The sequence below is a fragment of the Ahaetulla prasina genome, chromosome 1, assembly GCF_028640845.1.
Source record: "Ahaetulla prasina isolate Xishuangbanna chromosome 1, ASM2864084v1, whole genome shotgun sequence".
NCBI classification, from domain to species: Eukaryota; Metazoa; Chordata; class Lepidosauria; order Squamata; family Colubridae; genus Ahaetulla; species Ahaetulla prasina.
The window spans coordinates 93671073-93684358 of NC_080539.1; the positions used below are offsets into that span (position 1 = coordinate 93671073).

At 35.7% G+C, this 13286-nt stretch overlaps 1 protein-coding gene across 9 annotated transcripts in view; it reads right to left on the reverse strand.

The window, feature by feature from the left end:
- ARID1B (AT-rich interaction domain 1B) overlaps positions 1 to 13286 on the reverse strand; it is a 489414-nt gene that overhangs the window by 427635 nt on the left and 48493 nt on the right. For all 9 annotated transcript variants that reach the window (XM_058168923.1, XM_058168915.1, XM_058168857.1 and 6 more), the window contains exon 2: positions 4462 to 4656. In XM_058168923.1, the coding sequence (XP_058024906.1) occupies positions 4462 to 4656 (195 nt within the window). The remainder of the gene's footprint in view (positions 1 to 4461; positions 4657 to 13286) is intronic.

Here is a 13286-nt window from a genome sequence, read left to right on the forward strand (position 1 = left end):
ATGTGATGTTTGGGCTCTACATTACAGCACAAAAAACATCTTTCTGTATTCTATTAAAGCAGAAGCAGCAGCAGCATAAACCAGATCCTAAGAAATTGAATACATTCTGACTTTTTTAAAAATATGGATTAAACAAGAAAGACACAGACTTCAGAGGATAATTAGAACTGAAGAAAAAATAATTGCTACCAACCTGCCTTCCATTGAGGATCTGTATACTGCACGAATCAAGAAGAGGGCCGTGAAAATATTTACAGATCCCTCACATCCAGGACATAAACTGTTTCAACTCCTACCCTCAAAACGACGCTATAGAGCACTGCACACCAGAACAACTAGACACAAGAACAGTTTTTTCCCGAAGGCCATCCCTCTGCTAAACAAATAATTCCATCAACACTGTCAAATTATTTACTAAATCTGCACTACTATTAATCTTCTCATCGTTCCCATCACCAATCTCTTTCCACTTATGACTGTATGACTGTAACTTTGTTGCTTGCAATCCTTATGATTTATATTGATATATTGACCATCATTTGTGTTGTAAATGTTGTACCTTGATGAAAGTATCTTTTCTTTTATGTACACTGAGAGCATATGCACCAAGACAAATTCCTTGTGTGTCCAATCACACTTGGCCAATAAAAAATTCTATTCTATTCTATTCTATTCTATTCTATTCTATTCTATTCTATTCTATTCTATTCTATGCTATGCTATGCTATTCTATTCTATTCTATTCTATTCTATTCTATTCTATTCTATTCTATTAAAATTAAATGCTATCTGAACATCGTAGAAATGATATAATCTCATAAGAATGAATAAAAGGCTACATTACGTTCACGCACACTGTGCAACCTACCAGCATCGACTCCTATTTCAGTATTGCATCTTGTGAAAAGCATTCCCTTTTTGAAATCCCCAATTATTATTTTTATTGAAATAAGGCGACAAACACACAGGCTGATTAAGATAGTTGTAATTCTAAAGATTGTATGAATATGTTGCACTGTGTTCTGAATGAATGTGTTTTAGTGATCAGAATTTCTGTTTAAATCATTATCAGTAGAAAAGATTATTTAAATCATACCCGTGAGTTAAATCATCATTTTTGCTTGGTGATTTACACTGGGTGTTCTAACTCTCCTACTAGAGCTTTTACTCTTAAACTGCCATTTCTTTTTCTTAGAATTTAAGTCTTATTTTCAGAATATTGTCAACATGCAAGTACTTTCAAAAGTCCCCAATCCTACCATATTATCAGTCTGGATTCCCTTCTAACCAGTTTTTCAGCTGTTTAGAATATTATTCTCCAATAGATAGTTGTTATCGGGGTTATACCTCCTTTAGGCCCAAATTACAAAATTAGGATATGTATCCTTGCAAACGGTATATAGTCATTTTGTAGTCATTTATTTCTATGTGACTACAAGATTTAGATACCTGCAATTTTTTAATAGTTTTTCAATCTATAACAAATTAGAAATCATTTTGATAATTTTTAAGAATGCATTAAATTTCCAGAGGTAGAAAATTAAAAAAAAACACAATGTGTATGTTTTGAGGTAACTAATTAATTTTTAAATATGTTAACGAGATCTGCTTTTATTACATCTTTATTTTGGATTATACTCTGAAGAGTAAACTAATATTTTTGGTTTGAAAGTAACCATTGTCATTTCACAGAAAACATTCAAAACTGAAAAACAACATATCTTTTTTTAGCAGATGGATAGTATTGGGCAATATGTCAAATTCTATTAAGTAGGCTCACAAATGTTTGGTATCCTTGCTGATAACAACACTTTCTAAGCATGCTTCCATATCACCAATAAAGAATTGTGGGATTTTTTTCTACAAATATGCTAAATACACACAAAAACCCCCCAACATTTAATTTGAAAAGCACATATGCATATGGATACAGAATATACTATAAAACATGAGCTGTTTTCTGACACTTCAAAATACACTACATGTGTAAAATGAAAGACTTCAGATTCCATTCAGTTTTGTCATAATCCTTCCTTGCTCCACATTCTGCATATCTGCCACATCTTTTGAATTTTATATGCTAGATTTATATCTTCCCTGACTGCAGGAGCTCAAGGCTCAATATCTCCCTTCATTTTATCCCCACAACAAAATATGGTGTGGGTTAGGCAGTCATTGCAGAGATAGGGAGAGGGGAAAAAAAGATTTCTATTCTCATTTCCAAACCCTCAATTTTAACCCAAGTTTCAGATTGCTGAAGGCCTTTGATTTAGGCTAGTTCCTTTGTATGCCAAGTAAAATATAATAGAATAATACCTATTCTGCAGAGGCTATATTGGCTGCCAATAAGCTTCCCAACCACATTCAAAGTGAATGCCTTATACAGTCCTATGTGGTGTAGCAGGAATCACTAACCCCCGGGCTGCAGCACCTCACTGGGCTGTGGCTGGTTTGGAAATGGACCACCCGAGTGGCTGGCTGGCGCACATGCGTATGCAGCTCAAATTGTGCAAGTGGCAGGTTGGCAGAAACACGCAGCTCAAGTCACATGAGTGGCAGACCAGTGCATGAATGCACACATCAGCCCACCACTTCCATGGGTCAGTTTCTCTCTCCCTCCACCCTCCCCACCAGGCTGCCAAGCCATAAAAGATGGGGACGACTGTGGTATAGGGCCTCCTTAACTTTATGAACCAGATGCTTCAGATGAAATTTGCTCACCCAATTAAGTTTAGCTGGGAGGGTATCCTATGAATATTTACTTCTTGAGTATGAGGTCTATGTAGTTTTATTACTGCAAGCTACCTAGAATCTATTGAGCATCTAATTTTTTTTAAAAAAGTTGAATTTATTTATAAATCCCACATAACAATATCTGTACATAATATAACCCATCCAAATTCTTAAGCAATTTCCAGCTTAGTTTCCTTATAGACAACTGTCTCCACTGAAGACATCATTGGCAGATTGTATTCTGAAATTTTAACATTGTTTATTTTTCATTTTGACATATAAGACATAAGCACTAAAGACAAGAACTAGATTTACAAGCTAAACATATGAAACTCTGGAGCCTGTCCAAACAAAATTATCCCTAGGTGTTGATGTCCATTTAATAAAAATTCAATGTTGTAATTATCTTCCTACTACTTCCCCAAAGAGTATTAGTACTCATAACCATATTTCTCATCCAATTATTCTAATGCTGCAAGAAGACAGATAGGGACAGTGGCCAATTGCTGCATCAGGTCATTGCGTTCTAATAGATTTACTTTTTTTTTTTTTAAAAAGCCTTTTTCCACAACTAAAAAAATGCAACACTACGCTTACGATAGCAATACTCCTTTCCAAAACAAAGAGTATTGTGGGATAAACCAGTAGTAACTTTAATTAAGAAGTAAATGCTGTCTTCCTCTTTGTTTCCAAATAACAGCCAGGTTACTATCTTTTAAAATCTATCACTTGCAATGGCACTATTAAGAAACACCAAAATACATTTCTTTCTACGGTTTAGTGGAAGCTACCCATCTCCCACAAAGTGTCACCTTTGCTGCTATACTCTCAGCAATCTAAACCTTAAACAAATTGTATGGTAAGAGATTTATGAATCACACACAGTCAACAAAACTGTGAATGCACAGCTAATTATTGAATATTCCATGCCAATGCAATAAATATACCTGCCTGCCTGTTCATTATTTTCTACCTTTGCCATATTTAACATCTCTTTTCTAAAAAAAAATGCATTTGTGAAAAGCACAATCTTTAATAAACAGCTTAATCAGAGATTTACCAACATACTCTAATCTTTTGATAGTTTTCCTCTCTATTCTGCCATTTCAAAAACACAAATGGCTTTATCCAGGCTGTCATACAATGAAAATGTAAGTAATTGATCTTCTTGAAACAACGGGAAAGAAAAAAATTGACATCAACTGCAAAACTCTAACCACAGATTAAAATGAAACCACAATGTACATCCTTCTTGTTGGACGGAAGAAAACCCTTCCCTGCTGTTTGAGCTGGAGGGAGAAAGGAGGATGCTGTAATAAATACACATGTAAAGCATGTACTACTTTGTATGTCTTCCAAGAACTTTATTGTAAATTGCAACAGTTGTTGTGCTGACCAATAGTATATTCATTTCAATCAATCTGCCTTCTTCAGTATTATTATTTATGATGAAGAAATGACTAGCAGCAGAAGGCTTATGGCAGCTGAACAAATGAAAAAGATCACAAATCTAGAGAATGTATTTGATGAATAATATATCCTCTTTTTAAATGGATACATTTATCACTGACAAAAGAAAATAAAATCTAAAAAGAAAACTAATAAATTACAAATTAGCTTTCTCTTTCCTTTTCCCACTCCTAAATGAAGGATATGCTGAAAGAGATGTTGTGGACTAAGTATCACTTTACAGAACAAAAGCAAACAATCGAAAGGAAGGTAACAAACCTGTTGCTGTGGATATTGCATTCCTCCAATGGAACCAGGAGTCCGGGTCTGCATTGCCATTGGAAAACGCTGGGGACCTGGTGGCCCATATGACTGCCCTGGATATGGGCTGCCGGCCTGTGTTTGGGCATGGGGGCTGTTGCCAACTGCAAACAACTGAGGTCTTTTCATCACCATTGGATCCATTGGGTTGCCCTATTGATTAGAGGAGGGAAATGATAAAAGCAATGTTTTAGTCTACTGCATGAATAATTTTGAAAATCACTTGTTTGATGCAGTTTCAAACGGTCTTCATTCTGAAATGAAATCTGCCAACAGATTTTTAAAAAATTCAATTTTTAAACTGAAGTTTAGATTCCAGAGAAACATGTTCATATAAGTTCCACAGCAATTACACAAGGATGAACGTTCTTAAGGATGCATAGTTGGCAATGGGAATATCTTTCCAGACAATAGTTTACATTAATAATCTAATTGCTCCATCTTTACCACTGTTCACAGGGATTTTTTTTTTCATTTTTTATTCCAAGTCAATAAGCAAATTATACAATATAGTTCACATCAAAAATTTTGATTTTTGTTTTGAGTTCAGAAAATAATAATAATATCCTAGTTTTTGTTGGTGGCATATATAATACAGTTACAGCAAATCACTGCTTCCTTTATTTATTTGATTTATATAGCTATCCATCTCACAATGGGCAAAAGCAATGCAAAGCATAGTGCAATATGCAATAATGTACATATCAGCTAATGTTACTCAAATATGTAGTAAATGGCATAAATATTTTTAAAGTTCACAAAAAGTGAATGACAAATGGAGCTTAGTTATGTAGCATGAGGCTGTATATTCTGCAATATTGGGACTGTCAGTAAGTCAATAGTGGATCAGAGGAGGAGCTGCTGCGGGACAGAGATGACAGTTGCTCTTTAAAAATTATGATTTAAATTGACTTGATTTAAATCAAATCCACCCTGATAAGAATAACAGAAAAAATGTGCATAACAACATACTCATATAGATTCAAATCTACAAACTCTATTTTTATCATTATTATAGCTGTTCTAATAGCAATGGATTTATGATTTAATGTGACATTTTAAGTAGATCACAATTTTCCATTATATGCTATTTTATTGTAGAGGTCTTTTAACAAGAACAAATATTCAAAAACTGATTTTCCTGTTTCTAATCAGTATTGCTATCTGAATAACAGATAAGCAAACTTATTCACTACACGTCAATACTGAATTCTTTCAGGATTTAATTTACCAATACAATTATAACGTACTATTTTTCCTTGGACCATTGATTTCTGACTACACCTGGATGCAATCCATAATTTGACTAATATTTTTTTCTTGTACCATTGAATGTGCGCCATTAAAAGTATGTTTTAATAATCTTGGATAGCTACAACTCCGGGTACTTTCATGTAGGCCACTGGCTGCCCCTTTGTTCTGCCCTTCACATGAGATTATCATTTACTCCCATTAGCAATATCACTTAGACTTGTATACGGTTTCACAATGCTTTACAGCCCTCTCTAAGTGGTTTACAGAGTCAGCATATTGCCCCCAACAATCTGGGTCCCCATTTTAATGGCCTCAGAAGGATGGAAGGCTGAGTCAACCCTGAGCTGGTCAGGATCTAATTCCTGGCAGTGGGCAGAGTCAGCCTGCAATACCGCATTCTCATCATTTTGCCACCACGGCTCTTAGGTCTTATTTGGGACTTTTGTGGTGGCTTTCTAAAACTGCCAGAGTTTAAAAATTAGAATTGACAATTTCATATACACTTCGATTATCCACTATAGTTTATTGGCTCTGATGAAACAGGAATTTAAAGTAACCATGTATTATTACTTTGGAATAATACATGGAATAATAGGAATTGGATTCAGATGTATGGGGCTTGCAGATACTTCTAATAGTAAATTAAATTTACTCATCCAAACATATTTTTGCTTTCTTGTCCTCCTTAATCTCATCTATATTTTCAATATTAATTTGATTCAAAGTGTATATTTACCTGGGTTATTTAAATTAATTCATGCTACAGTGACATAACCATAGTTAGATACCCAATAAGAAAATGGTTACTGGCATATTAAAAATATAATTAAATCTTACTCGTATACTGCAGTTCATCTTAAATGTACAAAATAAGATTCTACAAAATTAAAATCAACCAAATTATAATAGATAGTAATTATTGCAACATTTTTCAAAGACTCTATCACAAATTAATTATAAAAATTGCAACAGCTAAACAGCATAATTATCAACATGTATGTGCTAGGAAAATATACTCCTCAAAAGAGATGTGCATTTATATATATGAATAATTCCCTCCATTGAGAGCCACTTTTTTTATTTTTCATCTCTACTTAATATTTAATTTATATTATCATCCGCCCTAACCTCCAATCTTAATCTTATTTCATTATCTTATTTCTCCATTTATCACATATATTTCTCAAAGTCACCACATTTGTAAATTATCATCAATTTGTTTCCTCTTATTTCCTTTTTTCTATTGAAACCTTTTAATTTAAACATAGTCATTTCCATCCTTAGTTCCTATTTTTTTATTATAGCTTGATATTTCACATTTATCTCTTAATGTCATTTATTTTCTATGGTGGACCAATTTATCATTTCTTATTTCCCTATTAATCATTTTACCATTTTACTGTAAACAATATATTCTTCTGTTTTGTTTTTCACACTACCTTTTTCAAATACAAACATTATCTTAATCTCTTAATCATCTTTTTCTTAATTTCTATTAATATCATATTCAATTTCAATTTCATTTGTAGTTCCATATCTTAACCCCTTCTAAATATATAAGATCATATTAACCCTTCTACCATTCTTTTTGTATTTCACAATTTATATCATAATTCAATTTTTACAATACTGATATTAATACAGTTCATTTGATTCTATAAGTATATAGCATATTTCCTTTCCTCTTTTCCCTTGTTTTTCTCCATTCTACCATTCATATTACACAATGTATTTTGTATTACAATCACAAATAATAATAATACAGTTCACTTATAACTACAGGTATATATCATATTACTCCTTTCCATTAATTACTCCTTTAACGATTTTCTCTTGGTCCATCCAGCAATTCACCTCTTAAAAATTTCCTCCCTTTTATCCATTATCTCATTTTCTTTTTTTTTCTCTTTTTCCTTTTTATAATTATTATGTCTTTTCTTCTGTATCCTTCAATTTTTAAATCCTTTACTCGTCTAGTTTGCCATCTGATCTATTCCCCTTTTCTCCTCTCACTTTTCTTATTTCCCCACTGTTGATCTCAGTGTAATCATTAAACTTTTTTGTGCCTAATCCTTTCCCCTTTTCTTTTCTCTTTTGCTTCATTCTATCCTCTCTATTTTTGCCACTGTTAATCCCAGTGTAATCATTAAAAATATTTTCCTCTAGCCTTTTCCCCTTTCCTTTTCTTCCCTTAGTTTGCTTCTTTTTTGTAGGTTGTTTCCTCCTATCCCTTCTCTTTTTCCATTGTTACTCCCAATGTAATCATTTAATTTTTCATCATCAATGTCTTTATCTTCAGTGCTGTTTTGTTATTTCTCGTTCTTAGCCTCTTTATTCAATTGAATATGTTCTGACACAATTTCTCATTTTCTATCAAGATTAAATGATACATGCATCATTTTAATCATCTCAATTAGTTCCTGCCACATTTTGATATTCTGATTTGTTTTTAACTCCAGTTAATAGTTTTATTATTTTCCACCTCCTTTGTTTGTCGAGATCAAATAGCTTAAAAGAAAACAAATTCTCCTTCAAACTTCTCACGGCTCTTGTAGCTCAAGGTCACTGTAATTTTTTCCAGATTTCAAATTCTTTGTTGTAGTGCTTTTTTTCTGCCAGCAGATGTCTGGCAGAGCTCTGGAGAGCTCTGGAGAGCTCGGGACAGGGGATGTTCCTCTGTCCTGGTTCTGTTAGATCTCTCGGTGGCTTTTGATACCATCGACCATGGTATCTTGCTGCGGTGGTTGGAGGGATTGGGGGTGGGGGGCACCGTTTATCGGTGGTTCTTCTCCTATCTCTCTGACCGCTCACAGACGGTGTTGGCAGGAGGGCAGAGATCGATCTCAAGGTGTCTCACTTGTGGGATGCCTCAGGGGTCGGTTCTCTCGCCTCTCCTGTTCAACATCTATATGAAGCCGCTGGGTGAGGTTATCCGTGGTTTCGGAGTAGAATATCATCTGTACGCTGATGATATTCAGCTGTACATTTCCACTCCGAACCACCCCAACGAAGCCGTTGAGGTGATGAGCCAGTGTCTTGAGGCCATGCTGGTCTGGATAAGGAGGAACAGGCTCCAGCTCAACCCTTCCAAGACAGAGTGGCTGTGGGTTCCGGCGTCCCGGTACAGTCAGCTTACGCCTTCGCTGACTGTTGGGAGTGAAATATTGGCCCACAGGGGGAGGGTGCTCAACTTGGGCGTTCTCCTGGACGATCGGCTGTCCTTAGAAGACCATTTGACAGCCATCGCCAGGGGAGCATTTTATCAGGTTCGCCTGATTCGCCAGTTGCGCCCTTTCCTTGACCAGGACTCCTTACGCACAGTCACTCACGCCCTCGTTACGTCTCGCCTGGACTATTGCAATGCTCTCTACATGGGGCTCCCCTTGAAGAGCACCAGGCGGTTCCAGCTAGTCCAGAATGTGGCCGCTCAGGTGATAGAGGGAGCACCGTGCTGCTGCCATATAACACCCATCCTGCGCGGCCTGCACTGGTTGCCGGTAGCCTTCCAGGTGCACTTCAAGGTGTTAGTGACCACCTTTAAAGCGCTCCATGGCTTAGGACCGGGATATTTACAAGACCGCCTTCTGCCACCTATAGCCTCCCAATGTCCTGTGCGCTCCCACAGAGTGGGCCTTCTCAGGGTGCCGTCGACCAAACAATGTCAGTTGGCGTCCCCCAGGGGGAGAGCCTTCTCTGTGGCAGCACCGGCCCTTTGGAACGAGTTGCCTCCGGGTTTACGCCAACTTCCCGACCTCCGGACCTTCAAGCGGGAATTGAAGACGTTACTATTTCATCCGGCGGGACTAGCCTAAGTATATTTTAATGTGTATTTTAACTGTATTTTAAGGGGTTTTAAATCGGTCTCTGACCGTTTTAGTTGATGGCCTTGTTAATATTTGTTTTAAATTCTTTTAAATTTGCTATTTATTTGTGGTATTTTAAGATGGCTGTACACCGCCCTGAGTCCTTCGGGAGAAGGGCGGTATAAAAGTTTAATTATAAATAAATATAAATAAATAAATGTCTCTCTCCAAACCACAAGTTTAAAAACAATAAAAGCCGCAAAATATCCAATTTGTGTATTAACTCCGCTTATCAAATGTTTTTCAAGTTTCTTCTTTCTCTTCTTAATTTTAAATTCCAGTTTAAAATCCAAGTTCAAATCCAATTGAAAAATTTCCTTTACAAGGCTTTTCTATTTTGAATTTTTCTTCGTTCTTCCTTCAAAGTTCAAAACTTATAAGATTATGTCCAATCTTGTTCAGAAACTATTTTCTTTTGGGTTTCTTGTTCTTATAATAATTTTAATATCTCAAAATTGAATTTCCAATCCAAATATCAAGCTCCGTTTTGGGCTTTAGTGCTTTGACTTCTGTTTTGTTCTTCTCCCTTCATTAACATTCCCCAACACCAATTAGCTGCTATTTCCTCGCCAGGACTTCTTTTAAATTTTTTTAAAATACTTCTTTTTTACCTGTGAGTTGGCCAATCACTTGCCTGTTCCTTTTGGTCATCAAGGTGCCTCTCCTTCTTCACTGTCCCTACAAGATAGGTCTGGTCCGAAGACCCCCCTGACAGTGATTTGTCTGGTTAGATTTTCACAAGGCTCGTCAGAGCCTGCTATTTTCCAGCCAGTCTCGCCGCGACACTTCCGGTTCTCTGAGAACCAGTCTAATGCAGTGATTAAGGCACCAGGCTAGAAACCAAGACACCATGAGTTCTAGTCCCATCTAGGCACAAAGCCAGCTTGGTGACCATGAGCCAGTGTCTCTCAGTCCTAGGATGAGGACAATGCCAAACCATTTCTGACATCTTACCAAGAAAACCACATGGACTTGTCGAAGCAATGGCGAGGAGCCAAAACTGTCTTGAAGGTTGGGGGGGGGGGGAATTACCTCCATATCTATACTCACAGTGAATGCTGGGTTAAGAGTCATGAGTTAAAGCTAAATATATGCAATTAGTTCCTATTTACAAAATGGATTTTTCTTCCTGCAAAATCCCAATATAAAGTCTCTGCAGATCTCTAGAAATGCAATTATGGGACTTCACAGAGTAGAAAGGATGTGATTAGTGATACATGCTCTGATTCTGGATGAACCATGTTCCTCTAGTTCTTGACACTGCATTTTAAAAAGTATTTAAACTGGAGCAGATTCAGAGAACGAAAACAAAAACAAAGAATTAGAAACTGAAGTCCTATGACAAGAGACTGGATGAAATGGGAATATTTAGCTTTGACAGCAGACGACTGAGAGGAGATATGATATTACCCTTCAAATACATGAAAGAACATCACATAGCACAAGGTCAAGATCTGTTCTGCACTTTTCAAGTGTGCAGAACATGAAATAATGGATTAAAGTTGGAAAAAGACAGATCTTATTTGAATGTGGTTTTAAAAAAACCACCTTCCTAACTGGAAGAATAGTTTGACAGTGAACCCAATTACCAAGAGAAGAGGTGGGCTTTCCTTCACAGGATGTGTTCAAATGAAAGAAAACCCAGAAAAAAATGACATTGGTTTGTTGAACTGAGCAGTGGGTTTGACTTGATGACCTAAGTTGCCTCCAACTCCAATGATTTTACTGCACTACATGGCCATAATAGCAATGAGGAGGTTTCGCCATTTTTCTCCTGGGAGTTTTAGAACTGTGGAGCAGTGGAGAGAGATATGTCTTAAAATATTAAATAGAAATCTATATCTTTCCTCAGTCCAAACTGATGGCCTTTATAAAATAAAGCAATGAAATTAAATGTCATTTCCTCTAGTTGCATGTTATACATTTATTTTAATCTTACTTTTAGAATACAGGGGTTAGGGTATCAACCATTCACAAGTAATTTATTATACTTTGGATAAATCTATTATGGGTATAGAGCAAACAAATCACAATCAACATCTCCCATCCCTTTTTAATGAACTACACACAAGTTGACTTTTTGCAGTGCCATTGCAAAGGCACATAGAGGTTAAAATAACATTTAAACCCAATTACTCACATTTATCCCACCTGATGGCTGAAAGAATTCTATGACTGAGAAAAACTAATTACAGTACTTGGTTTGCTTGTTGTCTATAATGTTACTGCATTATTTAAAAGTAAGTTATAGCATCTTGCATTGTGTTCCTCTATCTGAATCCCTATTAAACTACTAATAGTTTATTTTTAATCCTGACTTTCTGTTACCTTGAACCCATCACATCAAAGTCTTCTTGAAATCAATATAAAAAACTTCATCCATAAAGGAAGAATTATTCTATTTTTTATGATTATATCTGAATGTTTTACTCTGGGTTTCTTGTCTTATGTTTCAGGAGTTTGGAACATTTGACTGCTTTTTTTCCAGTTGCTCACAAAAACAATGACAAATGCTTTGATTACCTACCAGGACTATGCCAGCTGCATTCCCATATCTCCCCCAAAGGCTGTTCCTGAGGATGAAGGGAAGCTGTGGGAAGCTGCACAATAGAACATATGGTTGCAACAGACAAAGAAACTGTGAGGAATTCTATCTATGAAGCATTAGTAGACGTACCCAATGTTTTCATTCTGCTATAGAACACATTTCATTATTTTGATACATTACATACTATTTCGTACGCTCCATGCAACATGGAGAGGTTTTAAAAGTTCATTTTTAAATAAAAATGAAAGGCAACACCGAAAGCTCCAATGGAAAATGGAAAATTCCAATAGCATTCTTTAACTATGATATATCCCACTTCAAGACGCTCATCTCTATTCATAATGGGTTTTTTTTTTAAAAAAAGTTTACCAAAGAAATACGTTTTCTCATAATTTATTTTGCTGTAAACCAATATAATTCAACTACTTCTAACAGCTATAGCTGCATGAAGATAAACTGCCTAAAAGCAACACATTTTAAGTAACTCATGAGCCCTGCCCTAGTTGCAAGCAAGTTCCCCTAGGGAATCTGCACAGATTCACAATATACACTCAGCATTTTGATTTCCAGATTTAAAGTCAAAGTGCTAGATGAATGTTCATAATGTTTTGAATAAGAGCCTAAGTTGAGGGCTTGCAAGAGATAAAAGATAGAGAATAAATTAAATAAAGAAATGTTAACGAAATAATTTCCAAGTATGAACTGTCTAATATGTTCTTCCAGAACGTTTCCCATGATTCTACCTATATTTATACAATATATAAAATTAATTTTATTCTCATGTAGTAAGAAGGAAAAGTGCACTCTAGCTTATATTCTCACAGTTATCAACCTGTAATGGAGGATATAAAAGAATGAATCAAAACATACTGAGGCTGATGAGGGCTAATCGGTATTGAGATCTAGCTTTTAATTTTTCGAATGCGGTATAGCTCAGCATCCTCAAGACTGATGCCTGTAACTGTAGAGGTATTGCTTTGCTACTGATAAGAGTAGAAAATTCCCAGCATCCACACTATTTTCAGTTATGCTGGTTACCAATAATAATTGCAATAACAAGGATCATGTCCTTGTTTCTGCATCTAACAAGTTTCATGATACACTCAGTGAAGAGATGG